The sequence below is a fragment of the Cervus elaphus genome, chromosome 21, assembly GCF_910594005.1.
Source record: "Cervus elaphus chromosome 21, mCerEla1.1, whole genome shotgun sequence".
Lineage (NCBI taxonomy): Eukaryota > Metazoa > Chordata > Mammalia > Artiodactyla > Cervidae > Cervus > Cervus elaphus.
The window spans coordinates 56,992,942-57,012,129 of record NC_057835.1 but is presented as its reverse complement, the minus strand read 5'-3'; the positions used below and the strand labels follow the sequence as shown (position 1 = coordinate 57,012,129).

The following is a 19,188-nucleotide window of genomic DNA, read 5'->3' as shown; positions in this document are numbered from 1 at the left end:
AAATAGAAGAGAAAAAGGAGAAAAAAAAAAGAATTTTTCCTAATTAAAAAAATCGTAAAAATCTATGAAAATGAAAGTTAAGGAGTAATGGGGGAGTAATAGGGAATTTTAAAGGAAAATAAAAGAGAAAAAATAAAAAAGGAAAAATTAAAAAAAAATTTTTTTTCCTTACTTAAAAAAAAAAAAAGTAAAAATATATCTAGGAATTTCTCTGGAGCTGTTGCGGTCAGTGTGGGTTCGGCTCAGTTTCAGATATCTCCTCATTCCAGCTTACACTTCTCGATATCTACAGGCCCCTTCCGGTGTAATCGGTGTTTTCTACAGGGATTTTAACCTGTTGCACTGGTCCCTTCTGAAGCGGTTCCCTTTGTTTATTTGGCTTCTGTTTGCCGGTTTCTTCAGAGCCTCATTTCCGCCCTGACACAGGCGGGCGGAGGTGGACTCTTATTCAGGTAGCTAGTTCTGTCGCGCTGCGGGGAGGGGCTGGCCCTGCGGGGAAGGGCTGGCGCTGCGGGGAGGGGCTGGCGCTGCTTTCTCCATCTGCGCTGCTCAGGCTCCCGGCTGCTCCATATGGAGCGCGCCCTGCGCTGCGCGCAGCTCCAACCCTCGGGTGTTCCACAAAAGCGCGGAACAAAAGGCTGCGTCCGCTCTTGTGCCTTCCCCTTCAGAGTGGTCCAGGCAGCCAGGGGCTTGACTGGCGCACTCTCCCCGGGTGCGGCGCGCCCACTCCCTTCCACGGTCCCAATCTCGGTTTCCGCAGGCGCCAGTCGGGTGCGTGCGCCTTCTGCCCTCTGCGTCCCCAGCCCCAGTCCCTGCCTGCGCAGGTCGGGTGCCTGCGCCCTGTGTCTCGCCGCGACCTGCTCCCACCTCCGGCGGGTCTGGGCCAGTCCACAGTCTGCGAGCTCTTCTCTGGACTTTCTCGGTCCCTTTGTTCTGCGAACGGCCGGCAGCGTGTTCGGGCCGGTTAATTTTCTCTCTCTCTTTTGCTCTCCCACAGTTCAAGTTGGCAATTCACAAAAGCTCCCTCCAATTGTCCTCAGGGCACTCAGGCCCGGACGCTACCCCAAGCAATGCCGCCGGCTCCTCTCCGTGCCGCCCCCACTTGCTGGTGGCGGATGCGGGTGTCTGGGGTACTTTTCTGCTGAGAGTTGCTTTTAGGCACGTAATCTGTGGGTTTTATTTATTGTTTCCCTCCCAGTCAGGTTGCCCTCTTAGATTCAAACACTTCCCCCAGGGCCGCCAGTGCGAGGGCTTCCCGGTGTCTGGAAACGTCCTCTAAAGACTCCCTTCCCCGGACGGATCTCCGTCCTTAGCTCTTTTGTCTCACTTTTTATGTTTTATATTTTGTCCTACCTCCTTTCGAAGACAATGGGCTGCTTTTCTGGGCGCCTGATGACCTCAGCTAGCGATCAGAAGTTGTTTTGTGAAGTTTGCTCTGCGTTCAGTTATTCTTTTGATGAATTTGTAGGAGAGAAAGTGGTCTCCCCGTCCTATTCCTCCACCATCTTGGCTCCTCCCCCCTATTCTGTCATTTTTGATTGAACATGTGGGTATGTATCTTTTTGAGTTACTTTTTGTTTCCCTCAGATAAATACCCACAAGTGGATTTGTTGGATTATATGGAAGTTCTACTTTTGATTGAGGAGCCTCCATGTTGCTTTTCATAGTGGCTGCACTAACTTACATTTTCACCAACAGTGCACTAGAGTTCCTTTTTCTCTATTTCCTTACCGACACTTATTTCCTGTTTTTTTTTTTTAATAATAGCCATTGATAGATGTGAGGTGATAGCTCATGGTGGTCTTGATTTGCATTTCCCTGATGATTAGTGACACTAAACTCCTTTTCATGTATCTGTTGACCATTTGTATGTCTTTTGAAATATATTCAGATCTTCTGCTCATTTTTTAATTGGATTTTTATTTTTGAGTTGTGTAAGTTATCTTGGATATTAACTCCTTATCACATAGATGATTTTCTCCCATTCAGTAGGCTGCCTTTTCGTTGTGTTGATGGGATCTTATACTCTGCAGAATCTTTTTAGTTTTACACAATTCCACTTATTTATTTTTGCTTTTGTGGCCTTTGGTTTTAGTGTCAGGTCCAAAAAAAAAAAACATTGCTGAGACTGATGTCAAGGAGCTGAGTACCTATATTTTCTCCCAGGACTTTTATGGTTTCAGATCTTATATTATAGACTTTAGTCTGTTTTGAGCTACTGTGTATAGTGCAAGACAGGGAATGTGAATGTACAGTTTTGCCAAAACCATTTATTGAAGAAAATGTCCTTTCCCCTTTATATATTTTTGGCTCTTTTGTTGTAAATTAGTTGACCATATATGAATGGGCTTATTTCTGGGCTCTCTAGTCTGTTTCATTGATCTTTGTTTCTGTTTTTATGCCATGATTTTATTTTTTTATGTATGATTACTGCAGCTTTTTAACACAGTTTGCAATCAGGGAGCATGATGCCTCCACCTCTGTTTGTCATAATTCATTATTGACCAGGGAATTTTTGCACAAACTAACACCTGTGGACAGTGATTTTTATTTCAGCTGACCAAAAATTAATTTTGTTATTTCATTAACACTTTTGGGGTTATTACATTCAATAGTTACACCTGACACCAGTAAAGTTTTCTAATTTTTGTAAACTGTTGTCTTTACTCTTCTACAGAAGCAAAGGAGCACTCTCCAACACCGTGAAAGTGTTTTCACTTTCCGTATCAGAATCAATCTCTAAAGTTTTTTGTCTTTTTGTTGGTCTAATGTTCACATTGTCTGAATCAGAACTATATTATGAAGAGCTATCATCTTCTGAAACACTAGTATGTTTGTTGCTCAAAGTATCTGCATAAAATTCACTTAAAATTCTTTACTCAAAATTTTGTATTGTGTCAATTCTGAAAATTTTATACTGTATACAAGACTGGAACAAAAGCCTAATGGAGCAAAATGTGAATGTTTAATGAACTCTTGATCAATTTTAAGCTCTAACAACTCTGCACAATAATGGTAATTCCATCACTCTCTAAAACCACATTAATACATCTCCAGTCAATGATGTGTTGAGTGCTTTGGCTTTTTGCTGTCTTTTGTGGTTCCATATAAATTTCAAGTTGGTTCTATTTTTGTGAAAAATCCCATTAGAACTTTAATAGGGATTGAATTAAAGCTATAGACTGCTTTGAGTAGCAACTGCTTCCAACCCACAAGCATGTGATACCTTTGTATTTATTTGTATCTTCATCATTTTGTTCATTAGTGTCTTACAGTTTCCAGTGTACAGGTCTTTCATCTCCTTGGCTAAATTTATTTGTAATATATTCTTCTTGTTTAAAGCAATTGTAAGTGGGATTATTTTATCTCTCTGATAGTTTGTTATTAGTGTACAGAAACTCAACAGATTTTTGTATATTGACATTTCTATCTGCAACTTTACCTAATTCATTGGCTTTAAGTGTGTTTTTGGCGGAGTCTTTAATTTATCATGGCATCTGTGGACAGTAACAGTTTTACTTCTTCCTTTCCAACTTGGATGCCTTTTCTTTCACCTAATTGCTATGGGTAGGATTTTCAGTATTATGTTGAATAAAAGTGGCAAGAGTAGGCAAGGCATCCTTGTCTTATTCCTGACCTTAGCAGAAAAAAATTTTTTTATCATCAAGTATGATGTTAGCTGTAGGCTTGTTAAATATGGCCTTTATTATGTTGAGGTATGTCCCCTCTAAACCCACTTTGTTGAGAATTTTTATCATAAATGGCTGTTGAAATCTGTCAAATGCTTTTTCTCCATCTATTAACTGTATAATTTTTATCCTTCATTACATTAAAGTGGTAGATCACTTTGATGAGCAGATACTGAATCATCCTTACATCTCTGGATTAAATCCCACTTGATCATGGTGTGTAATCCTATAGATGTATTGCTGAATTTGGTTTGCTAGTATTTTATTAAGGATTTTTCTATCTATGTTCACCACAGATACTGGCCTCTAAGTTTCTTTATTTGTGGTGAAGAAGGAATTCATAGGGCCTGGACTCCATCTCAGGCCTGTCCGTACTGGCCGTGCTCGGCTGCCTCTCCAGCGGACTCTGAACTCTCTGCTTAGTGCCTGTGGGGACGACAATGGAAGGATAAGACCCCCTCCAGACAGGGGAACCTTGAAGATCACATCCAGGCTACTCATTGCCTAAGAGGAAGCATACTGTAATCACCCCTGTCTCCGGACAGGTCATAAACTTTTTTTGTATTTATCAGGATGTAATCACAGGCTTATCGATTATTAACTGCGGTTGGAATGTAACTGCGGGCTTATTGACTATTGACTGTTTGGACACATACACATGGGGTAGGTGGTGGGTTTGGACACGTACACATGGGGTAGGTGGTGGGTTAGGACACGTACACATGGGGTAGGTGGTGGGTTAGGACACGTATGCATGGGGTATAAAAGATTTTCACAAATGCCAGACGGGGTCCTTGGCTAAGAGGAGACTCTGCCTTGGGCCCGCCGGTGTAATAAACTGCACTCCACTATCTGCATTGTCCTTCTGAGTGAGTCTGTTTCCCGGAAAGCGTGGCTATAACATTTGGTGCGTTGGCCAGGAAACTCTTCACTTTGAGGAGACAGGTCTCATTTGAGGCCACCCCGAGGCTTTGTGGCTTGAATCTCCTAGAGGGGGAAAGGCGCCTCGCCCCTCTGGAAGAATTCAGCCTTTCAAAGCCCGGTTTCTTCGCTTTGGCAGGTAGTGAACGGCAACAGGGGAACTGAGCGCTCAGGTGAAGAGGAGCCCACCCAGTAGGGTAGAAGAGGGGGCCTGATTACCCCCCTGGGAGGGACTAGAAAGAGCGGGGACCCACAGGAGCCTGGAATAGGCAGGTGGCGATTGCTTGGTACACAGGTCGACGAGCGTGCTAGGGTTTAAGAAGGAAATTTGTGAAGGACCTTTAGGAGGTGTGTCCACGCCGTCTCAGGGAAAATTATTACCAAGCGATCGCCAGGGGATTTTTAGGATAGGAAACTGGTCCTTGTATGCTCCTATTCTGCCCTCCCCCAGGAGGTGTCCCATCTGCTGTGAAATTCTTGACCCCCCCGAATTGTTAGGCTAGAAGGAGGGGGAAACAGAAGTGAGTATGAATTGGCTTTTCTGGAGATGGCCTGGGACATGAGATATTTAACCCATCTGTGTTTTCATCCGCACCTGATCAAGCCCACCAAGGCAGAATAGACTTTAAGGGAGAAACAGTCTCAGACCATGTGATGTTCTGGTTCAGCTGTGCTGACCAGCAGGTAAAGACACGCTGATCCCCCTTCTCTCTCTGGGATATGGCAGGTAAGGCTCTTCTCACCCCAATTAGGAATGAGGCAGAATGGCAATTTAAGTGTCACTGAGTGAAAATATCAGAAGTACATAGGGTACCGAGAACTTCGTAGACAGAACGAAAAAAGTAGAAAAAGGTCTGAGAAGGTAAGCAAGATGGGGGAAAGTGAATCTAAGGCAACTGTATCAGAGTGCATGATTAAAAATTTAAAGAAGCGATTAGGCGGAGACTATGGGGTGAAGATGAAGCCTAACTGCCTCCACATACTCTGTGAGGTCGAATGGACCCCTGTGGGAGCAGGATGGCCACCAGAGAACACCGTGAACTTAAAAATAGTAGAAGCAATCTATACAGTAGTCACAGGAGAGCCAGGACACCTGGATCAATATCCATCTATTGACTCATGGCTAGGGTTAGCTTGAGACCCTCCTACTTGGACAAGGTCTGTATCCAGAAGGGAAAGGAAAAAATATTAATGGCACAAAAATTGACTGATGATAAAAAAAAAAATTCTACAAGATTTGGACGGGGATGACCTGACCCCTCCCCCATGCTGGATAATGACACGCCTGCCTCCCAGTGCTTCACCAGGACCGGAGGCCGCCTTAATGCCCGATCCAGGGCCAGGTAAAGTTTCTGCAACAGCTGCTACTCCTCCGCCAGCTTTCCCGGAGTTCGTAGAGCCGCCGTTTGGGCAGGCTCCGATCCCAGTGACAGAAGCCTCTGGCCAACACTTCCAGGATCCCGCTCCAACCGAACCGCCCAAGCTATACCCGCCTCTCCCGGTGAGTACTGACAAGAGGGGGAGTTACCTATCACCCCAATCAGTCTGTTCAGTGGCCCGGTTCCGACTAGAAATATAATCCTGGAATCCACTGGGTAGCCCCCAATGGGACCCAGTGGCTCTGTGGGCTTAACTTATGGCCATGGTTACCAGTTGGCTGGGTGGGGCGTTGCACATTAAGATTTGCTTTCGCCCATGGCAAAATTAGGCCTAGCCTACACCAGCCTCCAGTAAACCTGCCTTATCTACATGCAAGATAGACACGATCTGTGTTCCAATGGTATGACTATCTTGCTGCCTTGTTTGTACCCTCTGTAGGGACAACAGATATCATGGTTAAGGTAGAGGCCTTAACTAATTTCACTAAACAGGCCCTCTTAGACAGTACAAAAGCCATTCAAGCTTTGAACGAAGAACAAATTCAGATGAAGAAGGCAGTAATTCAAAATAAGATGGCATTAGACATACTCACAGCAGCCCAGGGGGGGACTTGCCCCATAATTAAAGTCGAATGTTGTGTGTACATCCCTGACCTGTCTGAAAATGTATCTACTGCCTTGAAGGATATGCAAAATCAAGTGAAAGCCATGTCTAATAAAAATATTCCCTTTTGGACTTCAGTTCTCTCCTGGGTAAAGGGAGACTAATAAAAAACCATTGTAACTGTTGTTATAGTAATCTTAATCATACTGCTCTGTGGGCCCTGCTTCCTACAATGTCTTGTGAATTTTGTAACCCAGAGGTTGATAGCATTCTCTCATGTGGGTGACAGGAGGGCTAAGGTACAATATATCTCAATGAGTGATGCTCGTTATGGAAACTAAGAGCATCAAGAAGAGGGAATGAAGAAAGAATTCATAGGGCCTGGACTCCATCTCAGGCCTGTCCATACTGGCCGTGCTCGGCTGCCTCTCCAGCGGACTCTGAACTCTCTGCTTAGTGCCTGTGGGGACGACAATGGAAGGATAAGACCCCCTCCAGACAGGGGAACCTTGAAGATCACATCCAGGCTACTCATTGCCTAAGAGGAAGCATACCGTAATCACCCCTGTCTCCGGACAGGTCATAAACTTTTTTTTGTATTTATCAGGATGTAATCACAGGCTTATCGATTATTAACTGGTTGGAATGTAACTGCGGGCTTATTGACTATTGACTGTTTGGACATGTACACATGGGGTAGGTGGTGGGCTTGGACACGTACACATGGGGTATAAAAGATTTTCACAAATGCCAGACGGGGTCCTTGGCTAAGAGGAGACTCTGCCTTGGGCCCGCCAGTGTAATAAACTACACTGCACTATCTGCATTGTCCTTCTGAGTCTGTTTCCCGGAAAGCGTGGCTATAACAGTGGTATCCTGGTGTAGTTCTCGTATCAGGGTAATGCTGGCCATCTCAAATGAGTTTGGATGGGTTCCCTCCTCTTCTACTTTTTGGAAGAGTTTGGGTAGAATTGGTATTAATTCTTTAAATGTTCACCAGAATTCATCAGTGAAGTCATCTGGTCCTGGTCTTTTGTTGGGAGGTTTTGGATAACTCTCTACTAGTAAATGGTCTGTTCAGATTTTCTATTTCCTCATGATTCAGTCTTGGTGTTATAAATTGTTCACAGTAGTCTCTTATGACCCTTTCCTTTGGTTAATTTCTTAACTTTACTGTCCTCTTTCTGACCCTTTCCACTGGCAACTCTTTTGTCTGTTCTTGTATAGGTTCCATCCCTGGTTAAATGTCTTTCAAATACAACAGCTCCACAAATCTCCCATCTACTTTTTCATTCAAAGAGAAACTTCACCTAGAAATTACTAGACTTTTTGTTTTTAACTTAACACTGTATTATTCTTAGCACTGAAAATATGTTTTTGTACATGCTGATGCCTATTAAACATGTTGATATAATGAATACTGTTAAATGACTCCATATGAAAAACACAATATTATTTTATTACTATCAAATAGTTTATAAATTCCCATTTATAATTTATGGTAAAATCAGTAAAACACAAGGTACTACATTCATAGCACTTGTATATACTTCATTTAAATGCTAAAACATTGTCTAAATTAAGTTAAATGTTTGTGGAATTCTTGAAACATTTTGAGAAAACATGGCTTGGAATCAGTGCTCTAGCCCTATGACTCAACACAGACCAATATGCAAAAATATTTAGGACGAATAATCCTGATAGGTGTCAATTCAACATTAATCATGTTAAAAATAACATATACAAAGGGAAGAAAATTGACGACCATATGGAAATTTGCATATATTTATATATATAGTCACATGGTTAATTAAGCACCACATTAATCTGTATTTTTCTTAAATTCCCTAAGAGTATTTATGATCTTTGAGGTAAATTTTAAAGAAAACTTAAATCTGTCACATAACAAAAGCTTTTAATAGTTCACCATCTAAATAATAATTTCATTGAATTTGACAATTAAACTAAAAAATTCTGGAAATATCACCAGTTTTTTGGTCCAGCCATACATTTTTTTTCCCTCTCTGTTCATGATCTCATGGTGCTTGATAGTGATTTAGTCTGTCTCTTTCCTAGTATTAAAAGTACTATTAGAAAAAAAAAAAGTACTATTAGGACTCCACTGTCTACAAGTTCTTAGGCCTTTCCCCAACTTTGTAGCAAGTATCCCAATACTTCTCTCCAGGAAAATGCATTCTGACAAAGTGCTGAAACATGAAAGTAATCCCCATCTTTTCCCTCCCTTTCTGTCTCTCAAACTTATTTTTCCTTCTTTCACTAAAATTTAATCCAAGCCAAACACTTGTCTAGATAAGCAAGAGATATGTTAGGAACAAATGTTTCCAATCTTGTATCTCTTTTCTTTACTGTCTGTCTCATACTAAAATCTCAATTCTCCTATTGTAAAAGTTAATTTGACATTTATGTAAGAAGCATACAAAAACGGTTTAAAAGTAAACAATTTCCCAGGTAAATGCACACCAAAAAAATCCAAGAAAATAATGTAAGAAACTAAAATTCATGGCAAGACATATTTAATGTATAAATAGGATTACTTTTTTAACTGCAGCACTACAGGGAGAACTACAAGGATAAATTATAATTTGTATGGTACACTGTTACATTAACGGCTTCCAGTGTCATTCCACCTGCTATCTGTACCCTTGTATGCTCACCTCACACTGACTCTAGACTTGGCTACTTGCTTTGTTCAAATGAAGATGAGCAAATAAGATGCAAGTACAGGCTTGATAAACTCTTGTGCATTAGGGAATTGCTCTCGTAATGTTTTCTCTGTTATGGGAAAAAAACACAGTCTAGCTTACTGGGGGAGGAGAGGCCATGCAGAACAGAGACAGTTAAATCAGTGAACCATGACAAATTATAAAACATCCTGTTTTAAACCACTAAGTTTTTGAGTGGTTTGTTATATGGCAATGGGAAGAGCTACACTTTGTAGAACCTATCATCTCTATCTATTCTGTGGAAGACCAAGTGGATTTATAAAAGTTAAAATAAAGCTATACTTATTTTGAAAAAACACCTCAGGTCTCTTCAACAAACTTAAACAATATTAGACCTGCTGTACCCGTTATATATCCCCCTCTACACTAGCTATTCGGTCCATTTAACATTATATACAAGAATTAACTATTATCCTATAGGTATAGAAGTAGAAACTGTATCAGCGAACAGAATACATGATAAATATTTTTGTTTAAACAATGAACTGTACATCTTTCATATAAAAGTTGAGATTCTAGCCTGTTTTTTAAAAAATTATACTTGCTAATATTATCTTTACATTTTTTACAGAAGCTGTTTTCTCTAAATTTGCAGCTTCATTCCATAGCGTTTATAGACCCATAATTGCAAATATATTTCCAACATCCTTTAAAAAATTCATACCAGGTAATTTTATTTAACACAGTAAAACTTAACAGGTTATAGCAAAACTGCTCAGCCTTCCAGCTACCACTGAATACTTTAGCAGTACCGAGACGCCAACGTGTTGGAGTAATTAATTTTCTGTGTTTACCTTTATTAAAAAGAGGTTTTTGGTAGTGAGGACAAATAATCTCTCATTCGTTGCTTGAAAGCCTAAAATAGGATCATTGGTTTCTAGGCTTGCTACTTGCTGCTTAGCAACCTGCCCTACTTGCCTGCCTTCCTTCCTATTGTAAAGTACAGTGGACATGGGAGCGGGCTGGCGGTAGATGAACACTCGTCGAAGGCATTCACAAAGGGCTGCATAGGAGTAATTTGGAGCACAGGCAAAAAATTTTTTGTCTCTCTTCGATGCTTGGACATAGCCTGCCAAGAAATATGAGACAAAAAAAGAAAAACTATATATTAAACAGAAGGGGAAAAAATGGTGATTTAACATTTACTATTTCCTTAATTTTATTACAAATTGAAATGACTAAAAATATACACCACAGATATTCAACAATAGTTAAAATTCTGAACCATTAATGACTAGCCACAATCAATCTTTCCCAAATGGTGCAAAAATAAAGCACTAATTCTTAAGGAACAAGTGTTTCATTCATCTCTTCAAGAAAAGCACAACATGGTTTCCATATAACTTCCAGAAATAATTAAAGCAAAATCTAACACATTAAACACATGCCAAAATATCTTTAAATGACAATTTAACAACTGAGTACATAAATCACAGAGATGGCATCTTTTTTTTCTTACCAAATAAATGGTAAAATGTTTAGAGATGTTATTACAAAGTTATTTCAGGAGTGTGTGCATAATGCATTCTCACTTTGTGTATTATCAGTGGTATTTTTATAAACAACATCAACACTATAACAGGATTTGTTGTACTTCACCTCTCAGAAGTAGAGCCTTTAGATCAAAACAAAATCAAAAAGAAAATTCAAATATCTAATTTAAAAATTCCATTAGGATAGCCTTTGAAAACTCATTAAACTTTGAAAAAACAATCTTTTAAAACTTTAGAGCTTAAAAGGGCTTTTATATTCTAAAGTATAAATCAGCAATTTTCAGGTTGGTATATGATTACTGAATGTTAAAACATGAGAGAGGAAGTATAACATTAATATAAATTGAGACCTCACCAAACAATGAATGACCAGAGGAACCAGGAGCACAGGCAGATCAATGCTGGTTTTTTAAAAAAATTAAGCAGGGCTTGAGGATGGAAAAGTAGAAGGACATAGACACCTATTTGACAGCTTAGAATTAACTCTCCAGGCTAATCTTGACAAAATAATGTATATAACATCTCAAGACTACATATCTAATATAATGTTGATTTAACTCAAGCATAATAGAATTCCACTCAACTAGGATTTAGGGATACAAAAGAAGGATCTGAAAATTAAGATAAAGCTTTCCTCTTACTTAAAAAATCGGGAATTTTAGTAGAAAGGCTAGAAATTATGTGGCTATATTATTCAATCAAACTATTTCAGGTCATAAAAATCCATTTGGAGTCTGAATTAACCACTTTAACAGACTATATTACTAACTATAAGGGACAATTGAAAAAATATCTTCTATAATTAGGGTTGTGCATATATAACAATCAAAATGCATAGTTTTACTTCCTGCTGGCAGTTTAAAATAACCTTTCAATAGAGCAATAGCTGTGGTTAATTCATATAAAAAATTTCTCCCACATAATACTAATGTATTTTGACATTAAATCAATTATTGCATAAGTCTACAATTATGTAGTTCAAAATGTTTCAAGCCCTACCAGTATTTTCCCTTTTATCCTACAGAATAAATTTCATTTCTGCATCACCATTTTCCCTAAGTGTTTGCATTATAATGGCTCTGTTTCACACTTAAGTTCCATGAAAGATGTCTCCTAATGTGCTTTTTAACCTTAGAGCAATTCTATGATTACTGAAGACTACTCTGAAGAAAGCTGAATACAAGTTCCATGTAGGGTATTGCCAAGCCTCTTGTTCATACTCTAATACTGTACAGCTTAGCTGGAATAAGCAAGTAATTGATCAGAATGATTCAAGAGGTTAGATAAACACTCTGATTTCTATTCTGTGCTGATCTTCTGCACAAACATAAAAACAAATTAGTCCTACTGTTCCAAAAGTACTAACATTCATCAACTATGTACAAGCAACCAAATTATAGCACAAGTCAATCCAACTGTAATTAGGACAGCTCAAATTTAAACAAACCAAAAAAAAGAAACTTAGAGAAAAAAAAAAAGACTGATTTTTGATATAACGTCAAAGGTTGTCAAAGAGCTTGCTTATACCTAAAGCATTGAAGGTTGCAATATGCTCCCACATATCATCTTGTTTGCTGGAGTGTGGCTGCCAGAGCAGGGCATCAACATCATGGCGCAAACAGAAGCAGGGCATTTCTTTAGGATCCACTATGACAGAGAACAGGTACTGGTTGCTTCCAAGATTCACCTAAAATCAAAAGTAACAAAAACAAAAATAAATCATTTACTCAACAACAAATTATTGTAATTAATAATAATGATGACAACTGACACACAGAACTACATGTCAGCAACTGTTCTAAACGTTTTTCATACCTAATCTCATTACCTCTTCATAATGCCCCTGGGAGAAATGTGCTAATGTTAGGTCTATCTTAAAGCTGAGGACAGTTAACCTGCCCAAGGTCAGTCTGGTAATAAGCTATGCAGCTGACATTGAATCCAGAGTCCATGTTCTTAACCACTGCACTATATATACTAACTTATTTAAAACATAATATAAAGCACCAATTTTATAAGGAGAATGTATTTTAAGCCACAATACAAATATGAAGTTTACAAATGCTAACTTGCAATAATAACTACCAAGAATAATAGCTACTATGATTTATGAGCACATTCTATATGTCCAGGCATATTATAAATATTAACCTCAATAACCCACAAGGCTGTCACTCTCTTTATAGATACTTGAGAGAGCTTGAGTTACCTGTTCTAGGCTACACAGAAAAACCACAATGCTGGGGTTCAAAATTCAGATCTGTTTATATGTTATTAACTTCATACTGTCTATTTATAGTAAAATGTAAAGAATGTTTATTATGTTAAAATTTTTATTGCAATATTGATGGCTAAAGAAATTCATTTTAATACAAACTCATCAGATTGAGACTCATAATTGAATTCCATCCACAGGAATACTTTTCTTAATGGAAAGAAGTTGCAGTAATATTTTTCATTACAAATACTGTTTACTAGAGTTAAAAATGCCTAAGTAACAGAAATCACACCAAATACAGAGAACATAAAATACACACCGAATTGCTTCCATGGGTTTTAGAGCAGACTAGAGAATAAAATGTTGGGTTAAAATGAAAGGTGGAGACCTGACCTGTGTTCAGCCGGGAAAGCCGTGAGGTGGCTCTCCACCAGTCTATCGGCCACAGGAGAATCCAGAGACACCCGCCCAATCTGTGTTGCCCCAGCAATGCCAGGGGATAGGGCTTTTGGGAGGGGCCAGTGCTTGTTCTCTACAGAAGGGGGGACAGGCACACAGCGTTCACGGACTATTTCTTCTCTTTGCGTCCCTTTGCTCCTGAGAATCAATAGCTAAGTGAGGTCTACTTTCAAAATCACCGCCAACTAACTGGACTTTTATGTTACATTTTATCATAAGTTTTACTGTCAAATTCCATTTTTTCTGTAATTTCAACTGTATTTCTATTGCTTTCAGTTTTATAGCTTTCTATGATACATATGTTTCAGCAAATAGTTGGAGGATCTGTCCCCTCGAAAGTGACCAAATTATTCCTTAAATAAGATCTGGATGCTTTAAATATACTCAAAGCCAAGTATCTAGGAGTTTTAAAAACAAATTATAATAAACTACTCTTACTACATAAGATAGAAGTCTAAATCATCTCATTTAAAGGGAATGTTTTGTCTCACAGTAAATTATCAGATGGTTTATTATAATTTGTTTTTAAAATCCTAGATCCATACAACTAAATTAAAAAGTTAACACCATTTAAGATGTATGATACTTATTAGATTGCCAGCGGCCACATTAGGAAAAGAAACATCATTCCATTCAAAAGTTGCAATATAAGAGTAGAGAAAAAAAAAAAAAAGAGGAAAAAAAAAAAAAAGAAAGAAAAAAAAGAGAAAAAAAAAAAAAGAGTAGAGAAAGGAACTGCATATAAACACTGCTTTTAAGTTAACACCTAAAAAGTGTTTTCATTTTTCTCATGGTCGTTATTGGAATCTCCTGATAATTATTTATACCTTTTACTACTTTTTCTTGCCTCACTGCAATAGCTCGGAGTTTGAGCGTGACGCTGATAAGGAGTAATGAGGGCAAACACCCTGGCCTGTTACCAATCTTAGGGGAAAGCACTGTTTTTTTTTTTTTACCATGAAGTACGATGTTAAATCTAGGTTTTTCTAGGAGGCAATTACCTTCAACTCCTAGTTTATTAAAAATTTAACGGATGCTAAGTTTTGTCAATTCTTTTTCTGCATCCACTAGAATGGTCAAATAGTTTTCTTCTTTAGTCTGATGATATGCTTATTTATGCTGATATCTGAATGCTGATGAATCAGCCTTGAATTAATTCCCTAAATACTACTTGGTCATGATGTATTAACCTTTTTACTTATGGTTGGCCTTCATTTACTAATGTTTTATTGCGGACTTCTGCACCTATATTCATGAGGGATACTGGTTGTTTTTTTTCCAGTTTTCTTTTCTTGCCATATCCTTGCTATAAAAGGGGTAAATACTGGCCTCATAAAACAAGTTGAGAAGGGTTTCTTCCTCTTTTATTTTCTGGAAGTTTGTACAGAATTGGTATTTTTTCTTCATTTGGTATAGCATACCAGTGAAGTAATCTAGGTCTGGAGATTTGTCAGAAGGTTCCTAGCAGTAAATTCAATCTCTTTAACAGATGTAACTAATAAGGCTTTCTATTTCTTTTTGAGTGAACTGAGGTAATGCTTGTCTTTCAAGAAATTAGCTTCACTTAAACTGTCAAATATATGAAAATAGTTATTTTAACACCCCATTATTACACATTAGTATCTTTTGGACTTGTACTGATGTGTCCATTTTTATTCCTCATATAGTAATCTATGTTGTCTTTTTCCTTGGTTACTATGCCTACTATTTTATCTATCTTGATCTTATCAAAGGACCAGCTTATGATTTCACTGGTTTTATTATTTTTGGTTTTCAGTTTCATAGATTTCTACTCTTTGTAAGTTTCCTTTCTCCTACTTGCTTTAGGATTTGGTTTGCTCGTCTCCTAGTTCAAGATGGAAGCTTCAACTAGGAAAAGAATTATTATTCTCATTTAATTCTGTTATGGTCAGAGAAAATTCTGTTTGATTCTTACTCTTAAATTTCTTGACATCTTATTGCCTAGAATATGGTCTATTTTGGTAAGTGGGATTTCACCTACCAATGTTGTTACAGTGTTAGATGTATGTTACACTATTAGATTATTGCCCCACAGTTCTTGGATGCTGCTATTTTGTTTGTTTTTTAATCCCACCCCACCTCCACCCTCTTTGGTTTCAGTTCTGCTAATTTTTACTAAAGTTTACTAGTTTTTTCTTGCTCATATATATTCAGCCTTTTCAGTGGTGCTGCCTCATCTTCAGTGGTAGAAGCATCCTAATCCTAATAGTCTACTGTTGATTTCCTGCCCCTCCCCAGACATAGGGATGGTGTTTTAAAAATTATTTTTATTTTCCCCCAGCTGCAGTGGGTATTCTTCTGAGCCCTTAAGATGCTAAGATTTGATGTTCTTCCCTTATCAGCTTAAGGCTTTTGCTACTTGCTTTCCCGCTATCTTCCCCTGTCCCCAGTCTTGCTCATCAGGCTCTGGTCAAGGTCCATAAACAGGATCTGTGAATCCCATGGGTTCTATACTTCTTGCTAGCTCCCCCAAGCCCTTTAGAGGTTTGTTGAATTCTTCTTACCCACTTATACGGTAAACCTTTCTTCTTCACATGCTCAGATGAACCAGCTCTCCTATACAATCTCTTCTTGGTGGTACCTGTTTTTCCTTTATTTCAAACTTGTTGGTTGCCATGTAACCTCAGATCTCTGATAAATTTTTTTTAAGTAATGATTTTACAGATTATCCAGGCTTTTCTTGTTGTTACATTCGGAATGACATTCTTTCCAGGTCCCTACACCCCAGACTGAATTGGAAGTCTCCTGCTTACTGTTTTAAACTTGCATAGAAAGCAAACCACTTTCAATGAGCAGACTAGTGATAGTTCAAAATCCACAAAAGGTTCCCTATACCCAAGTAGGCAAACCGCAGGATCTCACACCTTGGCTTCTCCTAACATAATCAAGGGTAGATAATTAACTAAAAGGAAACCATCTTTTATCCAGTGATTTATGAAATGGTTAGATGTGGGGTTTCTTTTTTTTTTTTTTTGGATAGGTGCATCCCACACGGAATAACGGCTGGCCAAAAACAAAAAATTCTAAGTCTAAATGCCAAAAATAAACAAGAAACACATTCATACAGCCAGCAAAGAAGAGAAGCAAAAAACATACCCAGAGAGACTACAGTAAGCAGAAATCATAATATGAAGTATAAAGTAAGTAACAGATAGGAGCACGGAAAGCAAATAAGATGATAATAACAGTACAGCACAACACCGCAAGGGACACTTGATTCTCAGGACAAGTGGAATACTCTGTCGTCATAATTGTGTTCTATTTTTCTAAACAAAATTTCACTTCTCTTTTAGGTCTAACTTGCAAAGGCATTTGTTTGTAGAATGATCTTCTATTTCTCTGAGATCTAAAGAGATTGTTTCCACTAGTCCGTGTAGTCTCCACGTATGTTCCCAATAAATATCTATGACTTGAGATAATGAGAGGTCTTCTCTGCTCCTTGTAACCTGTAAAAGCCCAGACTAAAGGATTCTGTCCAAAATAAAAGGAAATCAAAATCAGATTACAAACTGGAGCAAACTAATTTTGCTAATTAGTTAATTAAGTGAATGAAAATGAAGTGCAAAAGTGTAAAGGTACAATGAAAATTACATGCACTTTTATATGATGCTACAGAAACAAAAAAATGTAAGTAGAAAATGTCTGAAGAACAGCAAAGACATATGATTAATTTGAAGCAGCAGGGAAATAAGATATTATTTGGCATGGGCAATAACCTGTAAGAATCAAGAACAAGATGTCCAATTCAAAGGGAAAAATCTGCAACCTAGAATACTCAGCAAGACTATCATTTAAAATAGGAGAGAGAGTGACTTTCTCAGAGAAGCAGAAACTGAAAGAGTACAGCAATACTGAAGCTATCCTAAAAGAAATACTGAAAGGTCTTCTCTAAATAGAAAAGAAGCAAGAAGATATAAGAAAAAGGAAATCACAACTGCAAAGTAAACCACTTAAGCCAGTATATAGGTCGAAAAGGAAAAAGCATGTATTTGTGAAAGTGATTATAAACACAAGGAAGAGCAAAAGCATAAACAAAGATGTAAAAGGTATCAAAATGATAAAATGTGGGTAGGCAAAGTAAGGAAACTGGGTGAAGAGAGTAAGGAAATGTATGGACAGACTTTTTTTAAGAATGTGTCTGAACCCATTGTCTAAAGCAATGGGAAACTATAGGAAGCAGTTTACATACTTGAAAAACAGGGTAACCACAAATCATAGATTCGTAAAAACCAAAAAGAGAACCACAACCATAAAATGAAATAATCAAATCACTAAAAGGAAAAAGGAAAGAAAAAAGAACAAAGAAACACAGAATCAACTGGAAAACAAAGTTTAAAATGGCAATAAATACATAGTTAAATGTCAGTGGACTGAATGCTCCAATCAAAAGACACAGAATGCTGGACTGGGTTAAAAAACAAGAGCCTACATTACGCTGCATACAAAAGACCCACCGTAGGGCAAAGGACACAGACTGAAAGTGAGGGGATAGAAAAAGGTATTTCATACAAATGGAAATGACAGGAAAGCAGGGGTTGCAATACTTATATCAAGCAAAACAAATTTCATAACAAAGGCCATAAAGAAGGACACTATATAATGATAAAAGGATCAGAATCAATTCAAGAAGAGAATTTTACACCTGTCAGCACCTAATATAGGCACACCCAAATACAGAAAACAGATACTAACAGACATAAGAGAAAATTGATGGGAATACAATAATATCAACAGTAGGAGACTTTACCACCCCTCTCACATCAATCTACAGATCTTCTAGACAGAAAATCAATAAAGCAACGGATATCCTAAATGACGCAATAGAACAATTAAGAGTTAACTGGTACCTATCAAGATCAGTTCAGTCACTCAGTCATGTCTGACTCTTTGCAACCCCATGGACTGAAGCACGCCAGGCTTCCCTGTCCATCACCAACTCCTGGAGCTTGCTCAAACTCATGTCCAATGAGACAGTGATGCCATTCAACCATCTCATCCTCTGCCATTCCCTTCTCTTCCCGCCTTCAAACTTTCCCAGCATCAGTATCTTTTCCAATGAAGTCAATTCTTCTCATCAGGTGGCCAAAGTACTGGAGTTTCAGCTTCAGTATCAGTCCTTCCAATCTTTATTCAGGACTGATTTCCTTTAGGATGGACAGGCTTGATCTCCTTGCAGTCCAAGGTACTCTCAAGATCTCCAACACCACAGTTCAAAAGCATCAATTCTTCGGCGCTAAGTTTTCCTTATAGTCCAACTTTCACATCCATACATGACTACTGGAAAAACCATAGCTTTGACTAGATGGACCTCTGTCAGCAAAGTAATGTCTCTGCTTTTTAATATGCTGTCCAGGTTAGTCATAACTTTTCTTCTAAGGACCAACTGTCTTTTAATTTCATGGCTGCAGTCACCATCTGCAGTGATTTCGGAGCCCAAAAAAGTAAAGTCTCTCACTGTTTCCACTGTTTCCCCATCTAATCTGCCATGAAGTGATGGGATCAGATGCCAAAATTTTAGTTTTCTGAATTTTGAGTTTTAAGCCAACATTTTCACTGTCATCAAGAGGCTCTTTATTTCTTCTTTGCTTTCTGCCACAAGGGTGGTGTCATCTGTATATCTGAGGTTATTGATATTTCTCCTGGCAATCTTGATTCTAGCT

The 19,188-nt window shown here is 38.3% G+C and overlaps 1 protein-coding gene across 1 annotated transcript in view; it reads right to left on the bottom strand.

The window, feature by feature from the left end:
* Positions 1-8,031: 8,031 nt before the first annotated feature.
* NUDCD1 (NudC domain containing 1) overlaps positions 8,032-19,188 on the bottom strand; it is an 89,797-nt gene continuing 78,640 nt past the window's right edge. The window contains exons 9-10 of the mRNA XM_043880039.1: positions 12,358-12,517; positions 8,032-10,406 (exon numbers count right to left, since the gene is read on the bottom strand). Of these exons, the coding sequence (XP_043735974.1) occupies positions 10,114-10,406; positions 12,358-12,517 (453 nt within the window). The 3' untranslated portion in view covers positions 8,032-10,113. The remainder of the gene's footprint in view (positions 10,407-12,357; positions 12,518-19,188) is intronic.